Genomic DNA, 25,012 nt, shown 5'->3' with positions numbered 1-25,012 from the left:
TTCTTTCCTTTTTCGTAGTACAATCACCGGCGCAGGCGAGCTGGTGCAACAACTATATAAATGAGATTTCAAACGGGCCTGGATGCACCACTCGGACCTCCGCCGTAGGTTCCGCAGGATCAGTACAGTAGACGCAATTCACGGCTTCGATACGTGTTTCGTCCCTCCGTTTCCGCATCGCGTCGCCCAGCACGGTAATCGGGAAGATTTTTCGTAGGGGAGGAACAAGAAGTTCTTGGTGCACGGCTGGGAATTTTCTCGAGGTTTTATTGTACATCGTGATTCGACGATCATGGATTGGTTCGGGAGGACACTTGGATTAGGGGATCGACGGATGTCGGCGATGTGTCTGTTGATCGTCTTCGTGCTCGTGGAACACTCGTACGCGGTGGATACCAACGAGACCAAGGACACATGGTCTGGACTCACGAATGGATGCTCGAATATGGACAACAAGAATTTGTCGGTTTCCTGTTACGGGGTCAGGATTGTCAGAAAGATCGTTCAACAGCTGTTGGAGAAGTCCAGCAAAGAGCCGAATATCGAGATCTTCGATGGTGTTAGCCTGGTGGAGGTACCTGGTTCTGGTCCAAATAGAAAGGGAAGGCTGATGAAGGGATTCGGTGGCATGGGGACATTGGTGCAGTTTTTGGAGGGAAGGGAACTGAGAATCAAACTACCGAGCTTCCTGCCTCAGAATATCGAGAGAGCTTTTCAGGAGAGCCTGCCGGCTGAACAAGGTCCGCTGGGAAATTCGATGGAGTACTTTTCTGGGTGTATTATGGGAATATTTACTTAAGTGATGTGTTCTGGTTTCAGGCAGGGCAGGAGGATATGGCGGTGGCGGTGGCGGCGGCGGATACGGCGGGGGTGGCGGCAAAAAGAAGGGAGGCGATGGGGGATACATGATTATGGCGCTGATGATGGGTAAGATGGGATATTTATAATACCATTGAATCTTTTATAGTTTAGATTCTTTGTAAACAATGTGTAGGCTTGATTTACAGAAATGGTATAACAGGGTAACGCTATCTTAATTTGTATGATTTTGCTAGTGTTGGTTTACTATTTCTGTAAATAAAGTTACAATACATTGTTGGTTTCATGAGTTCTATTGAGTAATATGTTGATTTAACTATGGAACTACCGGAGATGGATGTGTTTCTGTTTCTATCAAGTTGGTAAAAGGGACAGAGTTTACGAACCAGTATTTTCAACCGCTTTGGTAGTTCCAGAGTTAAGGACAGTAATTGCAAAATTTGAAAATATGAATATTATAAAGTGAAACAAGAAGGATAGTGTGTTTAATGATATATAAAAGAAGGATAGTGTGTTATATAAAAATCCACAGATTACTTTGGGTAATCCAACATGTGAGAAATCTAATCTAAATACCTGAAATATCTGAAACCCTATTAATCAATTTTTCGTACCCGCTGAGAATGTTAGAATCGTAAACCACTAAAAGAACTCAACAAAAAGGAAAGACTCTAACTACAAAGTTGGACGATGAGGTGTTAAGGATGAATCCAAGTGCCATAAAGAAAATCCCTATCGTTGAGGTCCTCAGACCTAGTCCTATCGTACATTCTTAAAAAAACTGAACAAGAAACAAATACCCTACTGCTAAGCTTTTGGGTCAGGAAGTGTTAAGGATGAATCAAAGTTCCATAAAGAAAATCCCTATCGTTGAGGTCCTCAGACCTAGGAGTCAATCGACCTAATCCTATCATAAATCCTCAAAAGAACTCAACAAGGAGCAAAGACCCTACTGCTAAGCTTTTGGGTCAAGAGGTGTTAAGGATGAATCCAAGTTCCATAAACAAAATCCCTCTGATTAAGGATTAGACCTAGGAATCACCAAACTTAGGAGTCAACAGATCACCCTAATATCCCTAGATATCGACTGACCCCCTGTTCTCGAAATTTCCAGGCAAGATGATGGCGGCAATGGGAATGGGTGCACTCGGTCTCCTGGCCATGAAAGCGTTGATGGTGTCCGCGATGGCGCTGATGCTCTCGCTGATCGTCGCTGTGAAGAAACTGGCAGGCGGCCACGATAGCGGCGGTGGCCACCACGTGGTATACGCCCAGGACGTTGGCCACCACCATTATCGCAAAAAACGGTCCCTCGGCGATGAGGACCACGATCTGCCGTACAGAGCATACTCTCATCTGTTCGGCGAGTCACGGGTGTCCTGATTGCATTCGCTCTTCGTAGATCATCACCAGGAGCTCGTCGGTTAACCCTGTTACGTAGAAGACATTCAGACCGAATCCTGAAGATGCACTCCCACACACAACGCACCCGGGACGCGTATCGACAGTTACCAAAACGACACAAACACACGGACGCGACGACAGTGACTGGGACGTTTCGTAGAAAGTGACGGTGGGATGTATACGCAATGTGATAAAACTCGTACGTTCGACGACGGACTTTGACAATGGACCGTACGCTGGAGAAACCAAAGTACATACGTCTTTATTTATTCTCTCATAATCACCATAATCATCTCTGCCCCTTTTATTTTTGTATTTATTTAGAAACCCGAATAAAAAGTATACGTAATCATTGACCAAAAAAGAAGTCGTGTGTTCTATTTATTGTCGAAACGAACGTCAACCACGAGGGATCATAACGGAGGGAGGGTGGGGGGCAAGTCGATACATCGAACGAGGGAAAAGTGTGCCAACGTGAGCCCGTGGCATCGCACCGTTGCATATACTACGTCGATCCACGAATTCATCGAACGTATCCCTTGGTCTCTCCCATATTCGAACGGATTAAACGGCCATGAAACGAGGCGAGGAACTGCAAACACTTCAGGTTGCTAACCGTCGATCCATCCGGATGTCCGTGTTTATATGGGTAACCGTGTCCACGCGAAGTAGCACGCACCCGATTGTGCAACAAATCGTGCAAAGTGAAACGACGCTTCGTGGGGAGACTAGTGCGCGTTAGAGTTTGTGCTGCTCTACGTCAATTAGCGTCGTATTTCCCGGTCGTGGGATCGGTTAATTGGTGGCCGTAATTAAATTACTTATCCTACGTTACCGAAACCCGTTGAAAATTGCTCCCGTTGGTCTTGCCGGTGGGAAAGGATGTAATTCGAAACGACACACGTCTCGTTCGTGTCCTGGAAAGCTGCTAGCCCGATGGAAGTCGGCTGAACAGGTGGAAAACTCGACTGAAACACGGGGCGTGAATCTGTGAGTCATTCTCGCGAAAGAAAGCCGCGGAACGGAGGGATCGCTGTCGAGAGAGCTGGCCTCTGTGTACGGATCTTTCTCTCTATGCGGCCTCTCCTCCGTGTTCCCCCTCCGCTCGGTCCTTCCCCCACTACTTGGTCGACCTAGGCCCGTTCACCGGGGTCCTCTGGACGGACACAGCCTGGAGGGAGGAAAAGTATCGGACTGGGTAGGGGGGGGGCGCCAAGACCCACTGGCACAGATTCCGAGCGCTTCCTTTTTTACGTTTGGAATATCATAAAACGGATAGATCCCGGTTGAAATCGGCTCAGAACAAGCCGTGGCTTCTGCGCAGGCGTATCAGGACGATGAACCGTCTTCTGAGTTGTCGCGATCGGCGAACAGCATATTATCGTTTTTCCAACGATGCTGTTCACCGTTTCGTGGCGGACCGTTTTCCTTCCATTTATCATCAGTGTTTAGGTTCATCTTTTGCAGAGTTAGATTTTGTTGTTGTAATTGAGATCGTTTCTAGAAGATTCTTTTTTTTAGATACTTCTTCTTTTTTCGCTCTTTATTGTTTACAATTGATGTCTTTTGGAAGTATTCATCGATATTGTAGAACGTATCAATTGACATCTGACTGCTATTTATGATCTCTACTTGCCCATTTTGTATATAATTTATTTCGTTTCTCTCGGCAGTCGAGCTTGTTCTGTTTCTTCAAGATGATCGCAATTTTTGCGCTCACTGATCTCCGAGGACAGCAACCGAAGTTATTGTGATTCGTTACTTTAATAATTTCAGTATCACATTGGATCAGAATTGTTTATCCGTAACTAGAGATATTTCTCTTGAAATTTCTTCATTTGAGTTACCATTTTTTTACCTTCACAATCACCGATCAGACCGATAACCGAAGTAAATAAAAAGATTCCCAAGGGGGATTATTATTAATAAATTCAGACATCCATTTCATAAATGGAAAGTACCATTTTTCCCTTTTCGTCCCACAATCAACTGCTCGAACCACCCCGTTCTACAAATAAAAAATGAAATTCAGAAAATATCCATTTCTCAAAAGGAAAGTACCGTTTCCTATCGTTCCCCTACCATCTTCCAGTCAATCGTTCGAACTACACCGTTGACCAAAAATAAAACATTCAATTCCGAGAATATCCACGTCTCAAAAGGAAAGTACCATTTTCCCTTCGTTCCCTTTCTCTTCCCCAGTCAATCGTTCCAACCACTTCGTTGACGAAATAAAACATTAAATCCCGAAAATATCAATTTCTCAAAAGGAAAGTACCATTTTCCCTTCGTTCCCCTTCCATCTCACAATCAATCGTACCACTCCCATTGAATAAATCGTACCCAACGGTTTAGCGATCCCGGGTTGTATCGATATCGGTCCCACAATGGCCGCTCTGCTTTCGTTTTCGTCCTCCCTCCGCCGCCCCGACGGACACAACGGTACGTTTAAATTTTTATAGCGCCGTAAACTCGAGCGCGGTCCGCGTTGACGTCACCAGCATCCCGCCAAGAGAAAACGAAAGTTAGAACCGTTTTCGTGAATGGACCTCGGTGAAACGGAACGAACATCGACGGAACCAGCCCGTATGCGCGTGTCCTCTTCCCTGGCCAGTTTCCTGGTAACGGGCATAACACATTGGTCCCACCGTCGAAACAGAAAATTTCTACTTTTTGAAATTCCAGTCAATACACACGACACACACACAGTCGATTGCAACACGACGGGTAACAAACGTTCCTTCGCCCCACACCTTTTTTCCCCGTTCCAATGCTTCGGTTCGCCTATTAATAATCACGTTTTCTGGCACAGCAGCCTCCACCACTGAGACGACGATCCCATCTCGGGAGAGAAGCCCGTTACATTCCACGCTCATTACCGATCGAACGGACGGAAATTTGAAATTCAAATCGCGTCTGGCCGATTTTTTTCTTCGGGCCGCTCGCGTGTCCACGAAGACGATCAACAGCGAGAAATTCTTGTCGCGACGTACTTTAACGAGGCGTTAGAGCGGAATGTCGAGGAGATTGACTCTCTAATTCTACCGGAGGTGAGAGTGACAGAAAATTTGATATTTTTTTGTAAAGAATTTGGACAGTTTGTAGGGATGATAGGATGGGGGGGATCGAAGGTGTACAGGGGGTGGAAACGGGGTCTTTGCAACCTTGAGATTGGTTGCTACCTCTGACCCAGTTCGATCGTTGATGAGACGGAATTGGAGAGCTGAATTCGTGATTTGTTTACGACCGGGGAATCATTGTCAATCTTTATCTTAACACGACTGTTTCATGATAATAAGGGGGTATTCCTAGAATCGGGTTAGTGTCTGAAGTAGAAAGGTAAAGAATCGTTTGAACCATATAAATATCGATTTTTCTTTTGCATTTTTTGGAAGTAAGGTGGATGCAGCAGTAAATGAACATGTGCCAGTGAATGTAAAATGTATATAAAAATGTGTAAATTATGTTACTAGAATAAGGAAATGATTAAATTTTGCAAATCAATGAACACTGTTTGGAAATAGAATAAAAGCTTATGAAGTTTTAATTTTCTTCAGGTATTTAAGAGAGTTTACTCATCAAAGGTAAGTTAAATGGATTTTATTATATATAACTGTATAATATAAATTATTATACGTAACTGTAATGAAAGTAAAGGAATTTGCCAAACATCAATGATTGCAAAATGACATTAAATGGTTATAAAATGTAATCCAGATAAAACTATAAAAAAAAAAATTATTTTTCTGTAATTGTGAAATTATTTGGGAATGAAAGGGTTAAAATTGATAAAAATTTCTTCCTTTATCCACTTCTACTTAAATAAATTTCAAGATTCAACATTTCTGATTTCTTCAGCTAAATGAGCGTATGAATTGCTAAAATTTGCATTCAGGACGAATGTGCGTCGTCCACGGGAAATTTATCGATCAATCTCGGCAACGAGATCTCGCAACGAATATTTTCTCCGTCGATACCGATCCGAATCACGGTGTATTTTCACCGGGTAAGCGGAAAATTCCGCGTGTCGCGCGTCGATCGCTACACTTTATTGACCGACTTCGCCGTCGAGCTACGTACTTTCACGCAGTGTCTCGTGATTTCACGAGCGCGAACTTTTGTCCACGGGAACGATCGTTAGAGGCGAAACGCGAAAAATCCCGGGCGAAACCAGTCCTGGCTTATGTGTACCTGAGCATTTCTGAAATGATATTATTTGAAGTGTTTAAAGACATTACTAAATCGACGTCTGAATAAAAGTTAAAGATTTCTAGGCCACGCCAGTCATTCATGATCTGCTCAATACCATATTTTTCCCGTAATTTCACATTTCACTCGGCGATCGTTTGTGCATGACCAAGAATAGGGAGATCGCTTCGAACGCCACGCGCAAAACGCCACTTTAAATTTTCTATCGCGTGACGGTCACGAGACAGCCTGATATTAGCGCTAAAACTGAAAGTGGACGTACCTTCTGGACATGGGAAACTTCGCGTGGTCCATTGACACCGTTTCGCGTCGGACTCAAATTCGAAAATACGTCAAATGAACTTTCTTACGCAAAGTTATGTGGACTTTATTAACACGATCGATATCACATTCAGCAATGATTAATTATTAACTAATAAGCACGTGAACTTCACCAATATCCACTATTTTTACTAAACGTACGATTAAAGAACGTTAAAAAAATTTATCTCCAATTTCTTTATAACTTGGAGATGAAGGGTTAAACAGTGGATAACACTGCGAAACATTAACCCTACAAAGAATCATTCTAATTTGATGACTGAAAATATTAAGATATATTTACGGATTTTTTCCTCCGGAAATACAGTATGTAATCAAGTGCATCTTGTTAGTATGTATTGAACTGCTTACAAATAATAAAAATTGCAAAAATAATTTTATTATATTTTGTTTTAATTTTTTTCGTAGCATGGAAGTGACATCTCAAAAAAGGTATTTCTATGGCGCAGATGATAATAAAATTATTTTTGCAATTTTTTTATGTTATCTGTAAATAGGTCAATAAATACTAACAAAATGCATTTGATTACATTCCTAAAGAAAAAATTCCTAAAGATAACTTAACTGTTTCGGTTGTCCGAGTAGAAAAAGGATGTTCACTCGCCGCAGTGTGAAGTATTTGACTTAAAAAGAATTGTCCACAATTTTTAAAGTTAATTAAAGATAATAAGTGTATTTTTTGCTTATAATATTATTAAAATGAAGTAACATGACGACCATTTTTGTGACGTTAAATTGTATACAGAAAGTGTAAGGCGTATAAGATCGATTCGCCGCGGCGGATAGATCCATTCTCCTCACTTGACGGGTTAATCAATGTAGCAAATCTTACTTCAACCTGTCAGAAAGTGCTGCCGACTCGATATTCGCGTTTTTCTTGCTAAGATTCCTTATCGCGGCGAGCAAGCTCAGCGGAACAGAGAGATTATTATGTGATCATCATCGGATGTTCCATCATCGGTAGCAACAAAAAGTCGATCCAGATAAGTGATCCACCGTTCACGGGGAAAGTTTACGTAATCCGTTCACCATGATCTATCAGCCACACCTATACCACCGTTAAAAAGTACCCAGACTTTGATAGTTTGTATGTAATTTAAATCACATGATTTTATTGTAATCTGTAATACTTTTGTAGCAACCTACTATTGTAAGATCGTACCAGTTGGATATGATTTTAACATTTTTGGGATGAATAGAAAGTAGAAAAATTTGAAAAAAAGAAATTCAAAGCTACAACTTGAATATTTTGTAAATATCGTTGAACATGTTGAATGTACTATTACGATTTGAGGCAACTGGCTACCTCTTGTTAATATTGGAAACATGTATTTTATATTTCCTGCATATGTATACAATATTTATTTCATATTAAAAATTGTGGCTAAAAAGATAGTTTTTCAATATTTTTGTGCTACTAGGGTCGTACGTGCCGTTACTAGAAGTCTACCAATATGTCCAGGACAGATTTTCGAGCGTTGGTTGTAATTTCGCGATGCAATTATCCTCGTGAGCTACACTATTTCTCGTGAAACCACGGTGATTTTCACCTTCCAGCCAAGATGTGGGGCGTGGTCCACGGTAACACGGGCTTCACTTAGTTGTCTCTCGATCCTCCGGTTAAAGGAGAAACTTTGGTTTTACTTTTTAACTGGCTCGGTCAGGTAGGTAGCGAAGGATCGACGAAAGGATACAGAGACGGCGTGCGTTGCGCGGCCGACATCGACCGAGAAAGGATGAATGAACACTGACGTAAGATCACTGCGAATTTCCTTTTCATCGACGTCCCTTCACGTCCCGTCGTCACGGCCGACCCCTCTATCCCCATGGTCGAATTAACCCACGGTGAGAGCTTCCGGCTTATTAGCGTTGATTACGCGGCGGCTTTTATTGTGTCCCAGAACGACGCAGAAGACTTTTCCACGATGACACGCGCGGCCGATTATGCGAGCCCAGGTAACCGAGTTACGTCGGGACCTTTTGTCTCTCCCGTTTCGGGGTGAATCGAGGTCGTTTTACGAAGCGATTGTCAGCCGACACGAAAGTGCGAAACGCTTCGTCGCGACTGATTCATCGACTTCCCTTAAACGGAGAATCTTCGTGATAATTGAGTTTGGAAAATGGGGAAAGTTTTTTTGCCCTTTTGCCTTGTTAGACGCGATGGGTGAGCTTTCGAGAAACAGCCACACTCCGATGATCATGACTTTGGCATTGTGTTATCAAAGTCACCATCCCGAGTAAATTTCAAAAGGTTTTAACTACCGATTGTTGTTTACTAGAAAGTTATTAATAATTTATCAACACATTACAATTCTTATTAAAAATATTTCAGAAATGTTGCAGTCTGGACTTTTACACTTTTGCACTTTAAAATGATTTTCTTTAAAACTATGAAAATATTTTTTATCAAAATTTCAAGACAAATAAATGTAATTGCAATTTCAACAGTTGTTTTGTAGTAATAAATAAATACATTCAACTATTAATCTCAAATATGATTCACTGGTTGCTTTACCCTAAAATTTTAGTTTCACCCAATTGTCCAATTTACGAGACACTATAAATCCATAAAAATCTACAGTCTACTTATCAAGCGACGATAAAAAAACGTCCTATCAGTCACCAAACCCCACAAAATTTCTCCGACCAAGCCCAGGGCTCCAGATTTCTTCACCACTGAACCAGAATCGAAAAGCGTCGTTCGTGCATTTCTACGATTCCAAAAAATCGTAAAGATCTCGTTGTTCACACGATAAATCCCACTCGTAACCACGTTCTCGGATTATCGACAAGAGTCACGGTGTCACGGTAGCACATCGTGTTTGCACGCGGACGGAATTTCGATGCTTCGAACGCACACACGCGCACGCACACGCGCGCACACACACACACACGAAAATTCCAACGGTTGGCACCTACACACGCTGTATTTCGCAACCGAAATTCTATCGACTCTCCTTTGTGACCGTTTCGACGGCGGAAGGAACGAAACGAAAACGACAAGAGGCGTTATCGGCCGGCCCCGTGAGAGCCGCGCGGGGTCAGAGTAGAAAGTGGTGCGCGCGCGCACGAACGCCTCGATGAAGGTCGGATCCGGGATGCTTGAGCCTGATCTATACCAGTTTTCTTTCATTCATGGTGATCGTGTTTCATGTCGGACACACGGCGGAGAGAGTACGCGTATCTGCCCGTTTCCTGTGGAAATTTCGTCGGAAACAAACAGATTCCTTGCACGATTCGATGGGACATTTCGTGACTGACCCCTAGAGGGGTCTGGAACAATTGTCCAGGCTAGGTTCTTCTCTCTTCTATGGAATGTTCGTCACTCTTCCCCTCCTTGTTCTTATCAGCGACGTTTAGTGCTGCTCACTTGTACACGTTTTACCGATCTCTTCCTTGGGATCGTTAATTGGAGGATCCTCGATAATTGTCCAATGGAGGAGCCTCGTGACGCTTCCAGGAGAGAGCGCTGGGAAGAGGAACCAGAGGGAATGGGGCAATTTACGGATGGAATGAGACTCGAGACGTTAATCACACTAAACAGCTTGATTTTATGATTGTTTTTAATTCCGATGGTTGGCTTTTAGATTTTTATGTATTGGGCGAAAATAGTAGATTTTGTGGAACTTTGTAGGCGAGGAGAGTTTGATGATATATTTTGTGTAGGAAATTGTTAAGTCGCTGGCTAGGTTATCTTGGTATTCTAGGTCGTGCCGGAAAAGATTCTCCGGTCTGTCCTCTTTCGAACCAGTCGTAAAACTTACCTATGAATCATTAGTACTTTATTTCTAGATTCACCGCAGAATGTCTATATTAATAAATTATAGTAGGATCGTGGAAACTTCCTAGGCGAAGGATAGAAGGGAACACAAACAATGGAGAAGATTTCTCATTCATAGTCACCGAATTGAATCATCATTGGGCCCATTTCGATTATCACAGAATTCAATGATCACGAAAGAACAAGGTAGGATCGTGGAAACTTCCCAGGCAAAAGATAAAGGGATGGAGAAGATTCCTTATTCATGGTCACCGAATTAAATCATCATTGGGCCCATTTCGATCATCTGGGAATTCAATGATCGCGTAGGAACAGGGTAGGAACGTAGAAGCTTCTTGACAAAAGACAAAAGGGAATACAAACGATGGAGAAGATTCCTTATTCATAGTCACCGAACTAAATCATCATTGGGCCCATTTCGATCATCTTGGAATTCAATGATCTCGAAGGAACAGGGTACGATCGTGGAACCTTCTTAGGCGAAAAATAAAAGGGAACAGAAAACTACGAAAAAGATTTCTTATTCATAGTCACCGAACTAAATCATCATTGGGCCCATTTCGATCATCCTGGAATTCAATGATGTCGAAGGAACAGGGCACGATCGTGGAAACTTCCTAGGCGAAAGATAAAAGGGAACAAACTAACGAAGAAGATTTCTCGCCCCGGGGCCAGTATTTACCCGGCCTGGTAGGCAGGTCGCAGGTCGTCGTTGGGCCCGATGGGCGGCGTGCACGACGCGACGTTTTCGTCACACACAAGGAGAAACACCTCTCTGTGTCCAGGCAGTCGATTGGGCGAATACTTTCGTCGGTCAGGCCGCTTGACTAAACGAGCGCGCGCGCGCACGGGCCCACGAGACGCCCCGTCTCGACGAGGCATCGGTGTTGTGTGACGACACAACGGCGGCGAGGCAAATAGGAAGAAAAAAGAGGCGCGGTGGGGCGGCGACGCAGGCGACGGTAGAGGAGGGGCCCGCCAAATATAAGCTAAAGAGATTGTACGATGGACCACACGAAATTTCACTACCGACGGGACGGGTTTGTGGAATAAGGGCCGGCCTTCGTCATTCCAAGACACAGACGTTTTTCATCGACACGCGGCGTGCCTTTAAGTTCTCAACTGTCTTGCATTCTTGCGGTGGAACGAGAATCACAATAATTTATCATGAAGCTTTTCGCGGTTGTGCTGTTCACCGCCGTGCTCGCGTACGCGGCCGGTCAAACGATCGAGAATTGTCTGGAGAAGGACAGTATCGGCTGCGTGCAGAAGACCATCTACAGGCGTGCCAAGGAGCTCTTCGACACGGAGAGTCTTGAGATCGTGAGTGGTGTTACGTTGGTGAAGAGCCAGGAACGAACCTCGCGTACCGGCAAAGAGCTGGTCTACGATCAGGAGATCGACACCGCGAACAGTGTCTCCGAGAGGCAGGATGCTCTTGTGAATTACGTTACCGAAGAGGCTGGAGAGTTCCTTGCTGGACGCAGTCTTAGGGTAATTAAACGCACAATTGGTTTTACAATTTTATCGGTCTTTGATCCGTAACAATTCACGTCGTTTGGTTGTTCTGATGCAATAATGACCTCTTGTCGATAGATCAACTTCACTCCTATCATCGAGAAAATCGGTACGTCAGCTCGGGCCATCAGCGAGGCTGCACCTGAGGAGGTTCGCGAGGCTGTCGATCTAGTTGTCGAAGGTAAATTAATTTATCAAGATTGATAATATTATTACAGAGTGTAAAGTTGGAGTTGAAGGATGGATAGAGATAGTAGCAGATAGTTAAGTAATGGTCTGCTCGACTCTAAGATCATATCGAATGATTTTTATAAAGTACTTGATAATGTTCCTCTCAGACATATTTCAACTAATGTGTACGTTCGATGTCTTTTAGGCCGAGGCAAGAAGAAGCAGCTGAGGCAGCTGCTACCGCTGTTGCTCGCCGCGAAAGCGAAAATCGGAGCCCTGGCCACCCTGGCTTACTTCGTGACTGGTTTCATCGCCAAGAAGGCCATCGTCGTCTCCCTGATCTCCCTCGCAATCTCTGCGTTCATTGGACTGAAGTCCCTCTGGTCGAAAGGATCCCACGATGTCACTCCGTATCACGGCTGGAGCAGCGGACCAGCATCGTCCTCCAGTGGATGGTCCGCCCCTGTTTCATCAGGTGGATGGTCATCTGGCGGTTCCTGGGACGATGGTCACGGCTACGCGCAGAGCCAAGCCTATTCCGGCTACCATCATTAATCTCCTAGGAGTATCATCAATGTAAACTGTTCTCCCATTCTTGTTATCCTCCTCTGTTCTCCCTTTTCTTCATTCCTTTTCCTTATTCTCTCTTCATTCCCTCTCTCGTCGATCTATAAGTCTCGATGTTCCATTCAATTGGTCTCCGATCGTCAGCTAAATCGCTCGAGAGGATCCCCTAGACCCCTCCCCAATTCCGATCAGTAGGGTATATTTATTTGTTTATTTATCATGTTCTAATAGTAAGCGGGCTAGCCCGCGGACCGATGTAAATAATACGTATTGTAAAATCGTCGAGGTATGCGTGTACGAATAGAACGAGACCAGAGAAAACGACGTATACAGAATCAAAAATGAAAACACAGAGGCTAGTCGCAACGTAATAATACCGTTCTTTTCAGTGTATAACAGAAATCGTTGTCGCGGCTACGACGTCCGCCCGCGATATGATACAACGTTAAAACAAACCACATTTGTTTTTTTTTGTTTTTTTTTTGTCTTTGCTCCCCTCATCGCAACTGAATGACCATCTAGTCCAGTACGGTTTAAACGAAGCTCCCTTTCAAATACTCCTCACTGAATGCTCTGTAACACCGATTCTTCAGTGAAAATACAATTTTTAGAAAAATAACAGAAGCTTTAATTCCATTCACCAGTCTACCAATTTTCCATTTTACTCTTCGAAATTAGGCCCAACATGCGGCTGAAATCATCGCGGTTACGACCGTCCACGCGTCGAAGTCACCGCATGCGCTCGTTTTCCAGGCGTTGGAATCACCGCGGTCGCTTCCCCGAGCATTAAAGTCACCAGTAAGATGGTACTAAATTATAATATTAATTGCCATTCCTTTCTCACTATTCACGTTTCATCCATCACCGACATAATATACATTCCATCACTCTATGCGATTACTGTCTACAAGTCTGTATTTCCATTATCGTTAAATACTCCTCGGACATTCTTACAACGTGCACAACAGTTTCTTATAGACGTTGGCAATTCGAAATTTGTATTTAAAACGATAGTAGCTATTTTTAGGTTATACAGACAGATAAAACGATTAATAAAAGGGTCCTGCCACCAGGATTGATTTATAAACATCACGATTTGAAATTTGTATTCAAAACGATAGTACCTATTTTTAAGTTAATTAAACAAATAGAAGGATCAATAAGCTGTATTCGCCCCAGGCTACCAGTAAAAAATCTTTTCTGATTTCCGTATAAAACGTCACAATTCGAAATGTATTTTGCGCCTGTAAGTAATCTGTGAGTCGATTAAATGGAAGGATCGATAGCAGGCATTCAGGCTCGACCGTAAGTCGAAAATCCTCCCGGATCCATGGCGAAAAGAGAAATCACGCGCTTGGTTCGCCGACTTTCCAACCTTCCAGGAACCTCCGAAACGGTTTCTTTTTTCGCTGTTTCACCGGCGAAATTTCAAGTGCGCGGCCTCGAAACCGGCCCGGTCAACTTCCTCGTGTTACGATCTCGGCCGTCGACGAGATGGAAAATCGTCGTGTCGAACGAGAATCGCACCGTTCGAGGGGAAAGTGCACCGGCAAGGTGCATATCCGGTCGGAGCGAAGATGGGTGTGTTGTTTGACGACGGGAGGTCGCGAGGCTCGCGTTCGTCATTCTTGATCTTTCGCGACCGATGTCCTTACTGCAGTCACGATGTAGTAGGGAAAATAAGCGGTTTGGAAAGGAGGTTGGCGTAAAACTGCCGGTTTCTTCCGTTCGGCGATGATGCTGCTGCCAGTAAAAATGATTTTTGCATCGTCGTTTCTGGGCCATCGCGCAGTAGTATATAATAAAACTGTGTAGAAAACCTACGAATATTTTCATTTTTTCTTTTAAGTAAAATCTGTAAAACAACATTTTCAATCTTGTCCGTAACACGAAGCCTCCGTGGGTCTTACCCATAAATTAATTTTCGTTAAACCAAGAGTGAATTACAGTAATATTACATCAATTAAATTTATTACATAATTACTTGTTTTTTTAATTAAATGATATACTACAATTTAACAATATTTGGAACAAACTAGCCCAACCTCACAAAAGCTAGGTTAGAACCGACATTTAAAGACACAATAATACAGGGCACATCTTCAGCTACTGAAAGTGCTCCGTAATACTAACAAAAACCTCTATTTCTGTTTAATTAAATACATTACAAAGATATAATTTTTTTTGTTTAAAAAATTTCCTGTACACAAACGAAATTGTTTAGCACCAGATGTTGACTTTCAGAATATGAAATTCATGTAGTAATATGCTTAAAACGTCCGTAATTATGACCACACCCCATATATATTAAGCTTTTGATTTTTGTTTTCAAAGTTGACGATAAATTACTGGCACAGTAAAAACGGTGCACAATCAGAATTAAACGGGAATGTTTATTAACGGGCGCGTAAGCTATCGCGATATCGAATGGAACGAAGGTGAAACGAATCAGGGGAGAAGAGAGGAATACCGCGAGTGTCACGGCTCGTTACTTGCAGCCTGTGCCGCGACAGGATCGCTGAGGGATCCCGCGGGAAAAAGAAACATCCGCGGAATTATTTCGAAAGGAAGAGGAGGACTTTCGTTGGTGGCGAAGTCACGCGGGCAGGGGAGACACGGTGCATTAATCGCGACTACGGTATTCAGGCGACTTGTCTCGTTGCGTCTCGTCGTATTATCTACCCGGGCCTCTTATTGCGCGAGCCGTCGACACGAATCCTCTGGCAACCTGAATACTTGCCCCTCGTGCTCGTTAATTTCTCGTTAACCCTTCTGCAGGAACAATGAAGTGAAAATGACGAAGATGATTCGGGTGAAATTACGGTTGCACGCGTTTTAACAATCTGCGCCAATATCAGAGCTACGTCCTTAATTACGTTTTTCTTTTTTTTTAATAATTTACTCGAGGTCATTTTTTGGATATACGGTCGAGAATTTCCACCTGTTAAATGACTACTGTTGAAGTTTTATTTTAAAAATTGTCGTGCAGATTCCATCACCCGGAATCCAACGATTTTATAAACTAATGGCCATGTGCGGTTGATATAAATATCATTGGCTCCAGAATTCCAAGCTCTATCACCAAACCTCATTAACACTAAAACTACCGACAACAAACGTATACCTATTTCTATCTGTCAATAAACATAACCGACTTTTGAAAATTTACAAATTTATAAATTAACTGATTTCTTTACTTTCATATAATAAAAGTTGTAAAAGATCTAAAAAAGTGTATTGTTATAACATTTTAATATGGTTGGGTACTTCTAGTGTTAAAAAGTCAGTGTTAGAGCGGGGTATCTCTTCTTGTCAGTTCCGAGGAGTCTCCGAGCACTCATCGATTATTTCCTGTAGTAACGACATAATGATGCGTTCGAGAACTCCTTAGCTGGAAGTCTCATTCCATAAGCAACCAGTTCTATAAATCGTCCAATTTTTCTCTATCTAACGTCGTGGAAAACACGGACAAACAAAATCAGAACAATGCAACGACCGTTAAAAATCCCGAAGTAAAACTGGGCCGACAGACAGAGAGGGTAGAATAAAAAAGAGGCGCCCATGAAAATTGGCGCTGCGCCCCGTCGTCACGGATCCGTTGGCGGATGAATAGAGAGGCTTTCTTTGGATTCACAAAAGCGGAATTTCACCGTGCTCGTAACGTTCATAGCGCGGGCTGACCGTGTCCGTATCTCATTATTAGAGAGTCGTAAAGTTAAAGCGACGGTGGGCCGAACGAGAGCTTGGCTTCTACGGCTCGTATCTAAATCTCGGTACGGTTCTCACGTCACGATTAGACTCCAAGACGGTTTCTCATGCGTCACTGGGTTACTTGGACTCTCCCTACCACTTTGTCCGCCCGCTTGGATTTCCTAGTGCCTTATTAGCCGGCATACCAGCCGGTTCGATAGTGGTTAATGTCAACCGGTGGACATCGACAGTCGCCTTCCCCCTCCGTTCGTCGTGCCCGATCGCCAGGCGATTCGAATCACGATATATACATATGTATACAACACTGTAAAATCTGGTAAAAGCGCGACACGGATTCTTTCGACGGATGATCGCCGGGGAACCGTCCTTTTCCGGTCGTGCGATTGGAAGTCGGACGAATTATTATTTTTTTTCTTCTTTTTATTCGACCGCCCACGCACGACATTGACATTTTGTGTTGAGGAAATTCGAATACTAGTTCACTTGAGAACATTCGAGTACTCGAATATTTTCGAGTGGTCGAAATAGTTGGAGTCTAAACATGGGCTGGTTGAATCTACTCGCGAAACATATATCGAACCGTAAATTTTGATTTAAAATTCAGGGGAATTTGTTATAGACGAATGGTAGAATTGAAAGTAACTTGTGAACAAATCTGCAAGTCCCTGTATAGAGTCACGTTAGGTGCTTCGTCATTAGTAATGCAAAACTACGACTCGAAAATAAAAGAAGTTCATCTTAATTCCATATCATAAAGCAAACATGGTTTAGATACATTGAAGTGTTACATCTTTAAAGTCTTCGACAGATGTGGTAATAAGTCCTGAAGTAAAAGTGGCAGCCCATATTTAGACCACGTCCTCTAATGGCTAATTAATCCACTGACGACCGCGAATTCTAAGTTTCCCGCGTAAGTATTGCCGTGTTGAAATAGAACTGTTATAAATAGATCATTTCTAAGTGTAATAACAGGAAATTACATTTAAAATCAATTTCATCTGAAGAAACATGGCCAACAGACCTGCTACAAGGTTAAAGTCTCAAGGTTATTGTCGAGTCGGGTCACCTTTGACCCATGTTTCTGGTCCAATGTCATAATCGATACTGGATGATTTCTAGTATTTAAACTTTCAATGTGGGTCAAAAATGTCCCAGATCCACCTGTTTTTGGCTGGCGGATCGAGGGTCCAAGGGCATCCAATACTTAACCCTTTAACGCCCAGGCCCTAAATCGTTATTTCAAAATTATGAGGACGTCCATTTCATTTTCAGTTTATCCCCGAATATCCTACGTCCATTTTGAACATCTCTAGGATGTTCCTAAGATTAACTTCGGATGATCTAGAAACATGGTGGACAGATCTATTTTTTTTTCACATTTTTTTATACAATATTTGGATATCTCAACTAAAAACGTCGTGACATAATTCACTCGAATGGAACTACGGATTCTCGCTAACAGAATATTAACCAGCGACAGAAATCGACGCACCTTTGAAATGAGTATCTCATCGGTTGCAACACTGAGCGTTAGAGGGTCAACTGAGCACATCGGCTCACAGAATAACTAGCATTCTGATTGCAGATAATTCTACCAAAAAAAAAAAAAAAGGAAAGAACATCCAAAGAAACAGTAAACGTTCCCGTTCGTTCAGAGAGTCAAGGTGCACAGACAGGATGGTGACTCTCACCGCGGCGACATTGTCCCCGGATCACGAGGTGCCTCAGATTCACGGCTACACCTTGAACTTCAACGAGCGCGTTTCGAAACAATCATCCAACCGACCGTTATTCCGTGCCATCGTGCGTCCCGTAATTCGTTGCGTTTCAGCCGAGGTCTGTCTCTTGTCCCCGTCGATGTCCATCTGATCAACGTCTAATTCGACGACCAGGAAAGGGCTCTTTGTACCCCGTAACAGGTTTATCCCCACGACGATCGTTCTCTCTCTTCGTCGATTTCAGCGCACACGTGCGCGATCCCGACGGACGGAACTTTCGATGAGCTCGAGAAGCATTTCGAACTTTCGGCGACTTTCTTGATCGGCCCGAAAGTGTGCCTGCCGCGTCTGCTCCTCTCTGCTGGCGGCGAGCTCTTTAACCTTCGGATTCCCCTCTGCTGGTTTGCGTCGATCTCTAACTAAAACGTCCCCGATAGCCGCGCTAGAAACCGTTTTCCCATCCATGATTCCCCTCACCCTCCCCGTAAATTGCATCTCAGGTTCGACCGTGTACACTGACGTGCAAACTCGGCTTACGCTAGGGAAGAAAGTGGCGTAGGGAATAGACCTCCTAACACTTGGTAAATTGATTTCAGATACTAAAATAAATGTTTAATCATATTTCAATAATTCTCGATACCAAATAGCAGCAGGTCCTTCCCTACGTCACTGTTTCCCCTAGTGGATGGGCCTCCTACCACTTGGTAAATTTATTTCAAGTACTGAAATAAATGTTAAAATGCATGGTAATTTGGCATAAATTTCAGGAACTTCTGAATTCAAATGGTAGAAGGCCTTTTCCCTACGTCACTTTTTCCCCTAGTGGAACCCGAGTTTGCTCCTAAGTGTACACCCATCAGCAAACTTGGCTTCCGCCAGGGAAAACCGTTGCGTAGGGAAAAGGCCTTCTACCATTTGAATTCGGAACTTCCTGAAATTGATGCCAAATTACCATGCATTTTAACATTTATTTCAGTACTTGAAATAAATTTATCAAGTGCTAGAAGGCCCTTCTACGTCAATTTTTCCCCTAGTGGTAGTCGAGTTTGCTCCTAAGTGTACATGTATTTTGAGACGACACGAAGCGTTTCGCTTTTGTTCCACAGGTATGTGCGCCACGAAAACGCGCGTCGAAGCGTCAGGTGGATGATTCCGCCCGGGGCGACGTTCGCTCTCGTGGACCCGGGCCACGATCTTGATCCCCGAAACTTGGAGGGGACCGGGGGAAACGTGTCTTCTCTTTATCTGGCGGTCAGACAGAAGAGAGACGGAGGATCGAAAAAATGGAATGGATCGAGGGGAGATGGAGGCAGGTGGAAAGAGAGATAGGGGAGCCGAAATTGAACGACCGACGCTCGACCCAGTTGTAAATGGGTGAGCGACCCCGTTTACGAGATAATATCCTCGCGTCCATCATCTACCGACGAATTTTTCCTTTGGACGCGTCGATGTGCCTGCGACAATTAATGATCAAGCGATTTATAGCGGACACCAATGTACCTTCGCAGGTTCTTGCTGATGGGATTTATTTTTTTTATGTGTACCCTCAAGTTGGGGTAACTTTGACTCGATTGGAAAATGATCGTTTTCGAATTTGCAGCATTGAAAATTGTTACGTTAAATGTGAGAAGGTATTTCATTTAAAAATACCGGCGAAAGATTTTGGAAATAGGAAATAATCATTTTTTGAATTTGGAACCAAACCTCTAACTGAGTTAAAGATACCTCAATTTATGGTACTCTAGTGATGCAGTAAAATTCAGTTGACACAAAATAAATACTCCGAAAGGTTGTCTTGATGAGGTCTTTTGAGAAGACTCTGTGGACACTTCCAATTGAGTTGAAGATTGTACGAAGTTTCAAATTTTTAAGGTACAGAATTGTAAATAACACAGTGGAATACAACATTTAAATGGATAGTACTTACAGTATCGGTGTAATAAAGTCGTGAAACATAATTACAAGCAATTGATATTTCCGGTAATTTCGACGATTTGAACGCGTGCTGAGGAGGAGGTCGCATCAGTCCCCGCGCGTTAAACATCGGCACGCGATCGCAGAGCAGAACGTAATTCAACGCGAAATGCGTATTATCGGGACGACTCGAACGAAGAAACAGGTTATAGAAACGTTTTCCTTCCGGAGAAAACGATGACAACTCCCGCAGAAAAATTCTCCCGTCGGTCGTGACCCTGCCTCGGATGGCCACACGTTGTCGACCTCGCGAATTTACGGCCGCGATGCTCGTCGAATGCAGAAGCAACGAGGAAAGAAAGAAAATAAAGGGTGTCGCCCGGGACCACGGGGAAACCACTCTCATGGTGAATAATAGCATGGCAATTCGCGAGACACACGCGGGAAGTCGTGCGAGAAATCACAAGGGAGCTGTTCGTCGTTGTATATCCTTCCCCACGACCTCAGCCGTAGATTTCCCTCATTGAATCTCATTCGAGGAGCGGGCCCCTGCGGCCGGAGAGGGGGGATGGGGGGTCTCCCTTCTACCATCGGACCTTAATGGACGCCCGAAGTAGGTCTGCTGCAGGCGACGGTAAGAAAGAGGGAAACGAGGTGTCCGTCGAGCGGAAGACGAGGAGAACGAGAAAGAAAATGCAAGTGCGTCCCTCTCCTATTTCCCATCCGTCGGTCCCATCTCTTCAGGGCCCGTCCCCCTCCCTCCCCTTCCTCCCTAGGCCGTGGCGGTCGCTTAGAGCGGGAACTTTTTGCCCTGCCGAAATAATGCCTGTTCAAACGAAGGAGAGGGATGCCCGAAAGGGAGAGGAGGGCCCATCGTAGAGAGGGACCCCTGAGAGGACCCCGTCGACACGGAGAGGGATAGGAGAGAGGCGGCGAGGAGACGAGCATCAGAGACACAACACAGGGGGAGGGGAGAGAGCGCGGTCGGAGAGAGAGCGCGCACCAAGCGAACGCGAACTCTCGGTGGCCCGTGGCTCACGAGGTCTCCCCTTCGTGCGATACTTCGGTATAAAAGCAATGCAACCTCTTTTGGATGTAACACACGAGGTTCGATCGACGCATCCTGGCGTCCACGTTCACCGAGCCGCAAAACAGACAGAGGCAGCCGACAAACAGGCCTGTGGAGCCAATAGAGGACACCGTCAAAGGATAAACGACGAGGAAGTATCGGCGCATCGATTCGCACCTGTTTCATCGTACCGTGCCGGTGATATCGATTGACCGGACAACATGACCAAGTACACTGTGACCGTTCTTTGGCTACTTCCGGTGTTTGCCGCGGCCCTCACGCTCCCGGCGAACGAGAAACCCGGCGGGACCGAGAATGACCTGATGGCTACCATCTACAGCGACTGTCTGAAGAAGGAGTCGATCAATTGCATCAAGTACAAAGTATTCTCGTACATGGACAAAATGCTCGCTGACAAGGAGGATATCACGCTCACGGAAGGAATCACGGTGGTCAAGACATCGAACGCCGAGGAAGGCGCGCCTAGGTCGGTTTTTATTTCGCAACACTCGTGAATACACGTGTCGTAATTATTGTTTGACCGTATCTTTTTGATTTTCTGGGATAGAATACTTTTCTTGTGTGCACTAGATATTTTTCTTTTACTGGCATATTTCTATTTTGACATTGACGGTATTATGTGGTACATGAAGTATTAATATTAATGGAAAATTGCGTTTTTGCAGGTCCATCGAGTCCAGCGACTTAGAGACGCTGTTGTTCGATAGACTGGGAAGATTCCTGAGGACACACACGGTCAAGGTCGATCTTAAAGGCACCGACATCCTCGGAGCCATCGAGTCTGCTGGTCGCAGCTTCGAGGACATCACCGACAACGCTGTCGAAAGCCGTGGCAAAAAGAGTGAGTATAAATATTCGATCGTTATCCGAAAAGAAACCCAAAGCTTGAAAACATTATTCCAAGTTTCCAAGTAGAATCTTCTTTTACCATATTCGAACTACAGTGAATCATCGATGAGTGTTTAAAGGTTGCTCAACACTGAACATTAAACAGTTCATAAACTAATGTCCATATGTGGCTGAAAGAAAAATCGTTAGCTTCAAAATTCCATGCTCTATCACTGTACTAAATCTCATGAAAAAGTCAGCGTCACACCTCGGGATCTCTCCTTGTCAAACGAGCCTTCGGACTCTCATCGATAATTTACTGTAATAACAGGATGAAGTAGGTTAAACAATTCCGAATCCCCGAATCATTAGCCGATCAATTCAACCGGCAATTTCTCACCATAGTTCTCCAAGACGTTCAATTACTTCGCACGATTATTCGTCTCAATTAAACCAGGAACAATCAGAATGATCCAGGAACAATGTAGCTACTTCCGACCCATGGGGGGCATTGTAATCACCCAATTATCCGGGGCAGTAATTAACGTTCTCGTTCACGGGCTGGTAACTGGAATTCACGTAGTCGGTGTCAACCGTGTTCGTCGTCGTTCTATTCAACGGTGACGACGACGACGACGACGACCCCGGGAGGGTAGGAGGGGGAAGCTGATCGCGAGACGTTGACCCACTGAGGAACTGGTTCCGCTTCCCCTTGAGAACACCTCCGGCGACGCGTGGAGAGGGTTTACACGGGAACAGAGACAGCGATAGATCTCTCAGAGATATCTCGAGATTTTTGACATACTTTCCATCCCGTGCGCGCGGGGGGTACATCTTCTTGACCTTCGCCTATTCCACTTCGAGGATTCCCTCGTAAACCCAGCGAACAACATCATCACCATCATCCTGAGAAAGGTCGGGTCGTGTTCCTGCAGCGCGTTCCACCGGCACCTTCGTGAGAAATCCTCATTCATACATATACAGTTCCTCGTCAGAAATGACAGTCATGCATGGATTATACGGACCGTAATCGGTGAGAAATCGCGGCTATGGTACGCCAAGCGTGCACGCGTTTGAGCGGTAAATTAGGTATAAGAGGATTATGCGTTGGAACGAGGCGACTAGCGGAGCAAGTAGCTTCTCGCGTAAATTGGACACTTCATGTTGAACGGTTCTAGGAGTCTGAATTATCGACCGTAGAGGATCCCCTTGAATGATCCTGTTCCCATGTGGGGTACAACTCGACTAACGATTAATTGAAACGATTACAGAGAAGGCCCAGAAAATTCTCGGCCCGCTGATGATGGCCCTGGCGTTAAAGGCTGCAGCCCTGTTGCCCCTGGCCCTCGGGGCGATCGCCGCGATCGCTGGAAAGGCCCTGCTGGTCGGTAAGATCGCCCTGGTGATCTCCGCCATTATTGGACTGAAGAAGCTGCTCAGCTCGAGCGGAAAGCACGTGACCTACGAGGTCGTCTCGCATCCCCATCACAGCAACAGCCACGTAGTCAGCCACGACGAAGGCCACGGTGGCGGTGGTTACGGTGGTGGTGGCGCTGACTATGGCGGCGGTTACTCAGGCGGCAGCAGTGGACACGGCTGGGCTAGAAGTCTGCCGCAGGACGCTCACGAGATGGCCTATCGCGCCCATCAACCACAACCACAAGCATGAAGCGTCCGATAGAAATATTTCTCCCCATTCCTACTTTCACCTGGTCCTCGTTCGTTCTTCCCTTTCGTTTCTCTAGCATTCATCCATGTCTGATCTTCTCCCCCCTTTCTCTCTCCAACCCTTTCTTACTATCTATTTTTATACACTAATTTATTGTTCCTATCGTTTTAGACTCTCCTACCTATTCCTGTTATATTGCCCTCTTCCTGTTCCATGTACCTCTTGTTTAATCCTCTTTTCTCGTCCTCTTCATTGTTCCATGTACCTCGTATCTAATCCTCTTCTATCGTCTTCCTGTTCCACGAACCAGTGCCTCGTCGGGATACTCGTTCACAATGTATAACATTGCTACCCGAGACTTTGTTATTTATTCCCCTGCGGCTAACACGACTTAGTATTTATTTGATTACTCGACCATCGTGTGCTATTTGTTATTGCCTCCGTTGTTCTTTGTAATAAAGTGATGGCGTGCGCCTGGCAGGCGTCCAGTCCCAAAGAAATCAAAATGATGCGACCCTTTATCGTTGCACTCGTGTGCCACACAGACGAAAGAAAAATATCCTCTCCCACATGAGCTGTCTGTATACACCAGCCGCTGTAGTGGCGGCTGATATTTATGAAAACGAGTGAAAGTAGCATATATATAAACCACACGTATCCATTGATACATGAACCAGATACGACTTTAATGAGCGACGCGTAAACACGGGGATTCCTTCCAGCAGCTCGTAGAAAGTACATCCTGATAAGGTCTATCCTTTATTTTCAAGTGGAAACAGAAAAGAGGACCACAAAGAGCGCAGCGAACCGTGAAGCTTTACGAACGAGAACGAGCTCGATCCTCATCGTCGTTCCCGTGACGCCTTCGGTTGCCTCGAAATCGTATTCCATTGGTTTTGCATTCCACGAAAACGTCCCCTCGTAAACCATATCGTGGAAAAATCCTCCTGTGTCACTGCTGACCCAGTCCCGTTCCATGGTCGTACGGATAGCTCGTAAAAGCCACGCCGAGAGTTATTCTTTTGCAAAACACCTTCATTACCTCTGCATAGATAACCGGTAGGTGGTACGCGAGCAAGGCATAGCCCCGGATACGCGAAACTTCGGACGTCGGTAACCTGCATTCCGCGGCTAATGTCTCGACGTCGAATCGTCGGGGCCAGATATAATAACGACGTTTTCATCGGGGAGCAAGTGACGCGTGACCAGGCTACCATCAACATGGATCGCGATGCAGAAAATGACCGGCGTCGAAGATCGCGGCCTGTCGAACCGGAAACTCTGCCCCCCCC

At 44.6% G+C, this 25,012-nt stretch overlaps 3 protein-coding genes across 3 annotated transcripts; all 3 read left to right on the top strand.

The window, feature by feature from the left end:
• Window positions 1-292: 292 nt before the first annotated feature.
• Window positions 293-2,202, top strand: LOC107189170. The gene is made up of 3 exons (XM_015577645.1): window positions 293-762; window positions 824-927; window positions 1,934-2,202. Exons 1-3 carry the CDS (start codon window positions 293-295, stop codon window positions 2,200-2,202), a joined length of 843 nt encoding a protein of 280 aa, XP_015433131.1.
• A 9,499-nt stretch (window positions 2,203-11,701) lies between these two features.
• On the top strand, window positions 11,702-12,778 carry LOC107189239. The gene is made up of 3 exons (XM_015577722.1): window positions 11,702-12,028; window positions 12,131-12,233; window positions 12,429-12,778. The coding sequence occupies exons 1-3, from the start codon at window positions 11,702-11,704 to the stop codon at window positions 12,776-12,778; spliced, it is 780 nt and encodes a 259-aa protein (XP_015433208.1).
• Window positions 12,779-21,423: 8,645 nt separating this feature from the next.
• Window positions 21,424-23,720, top strand: LOC107189228. The gene is made up of 3 exons (XM_015577712.1): window positions 21,424-21,689; window positions 21,889-22,064; window positions 23,323-23,720. The coding sequence occupies exons 1-3, from the start codon at window positions 21,424-21,426 to the stop codon at window positions 23,718-23,720; spliced, it is 840 nt and encodes a 279-aa protein (XP_015433198.1).
• Window positions 23,721-25,012: the final 1,292 nt, after the last annotated feature.

The sequence above is a fragment of the Dufourea novaeangliae genome, unplaced genomic scaffold, assembly GCF_001272555.1.
Source record: "Dufourea novaeangliae isolate 0120121106 unplaced genomic scaffold, ASM127255v1 scaffold146, whole genome shotgun sequence".
In the NCBI taxonomy this organism is placed as follows: Eukaryota; Metazoa; Arthropoda; class Insecta; order Hymenoptera; family Halictidae; genus Dufourea; species Dufourea novaeangliae.
The sequence above is the reverse complement of the archived record's forward strand: the minus strand, read 5'-3'. Positions and strand labels throughout refer to the sequence as shown.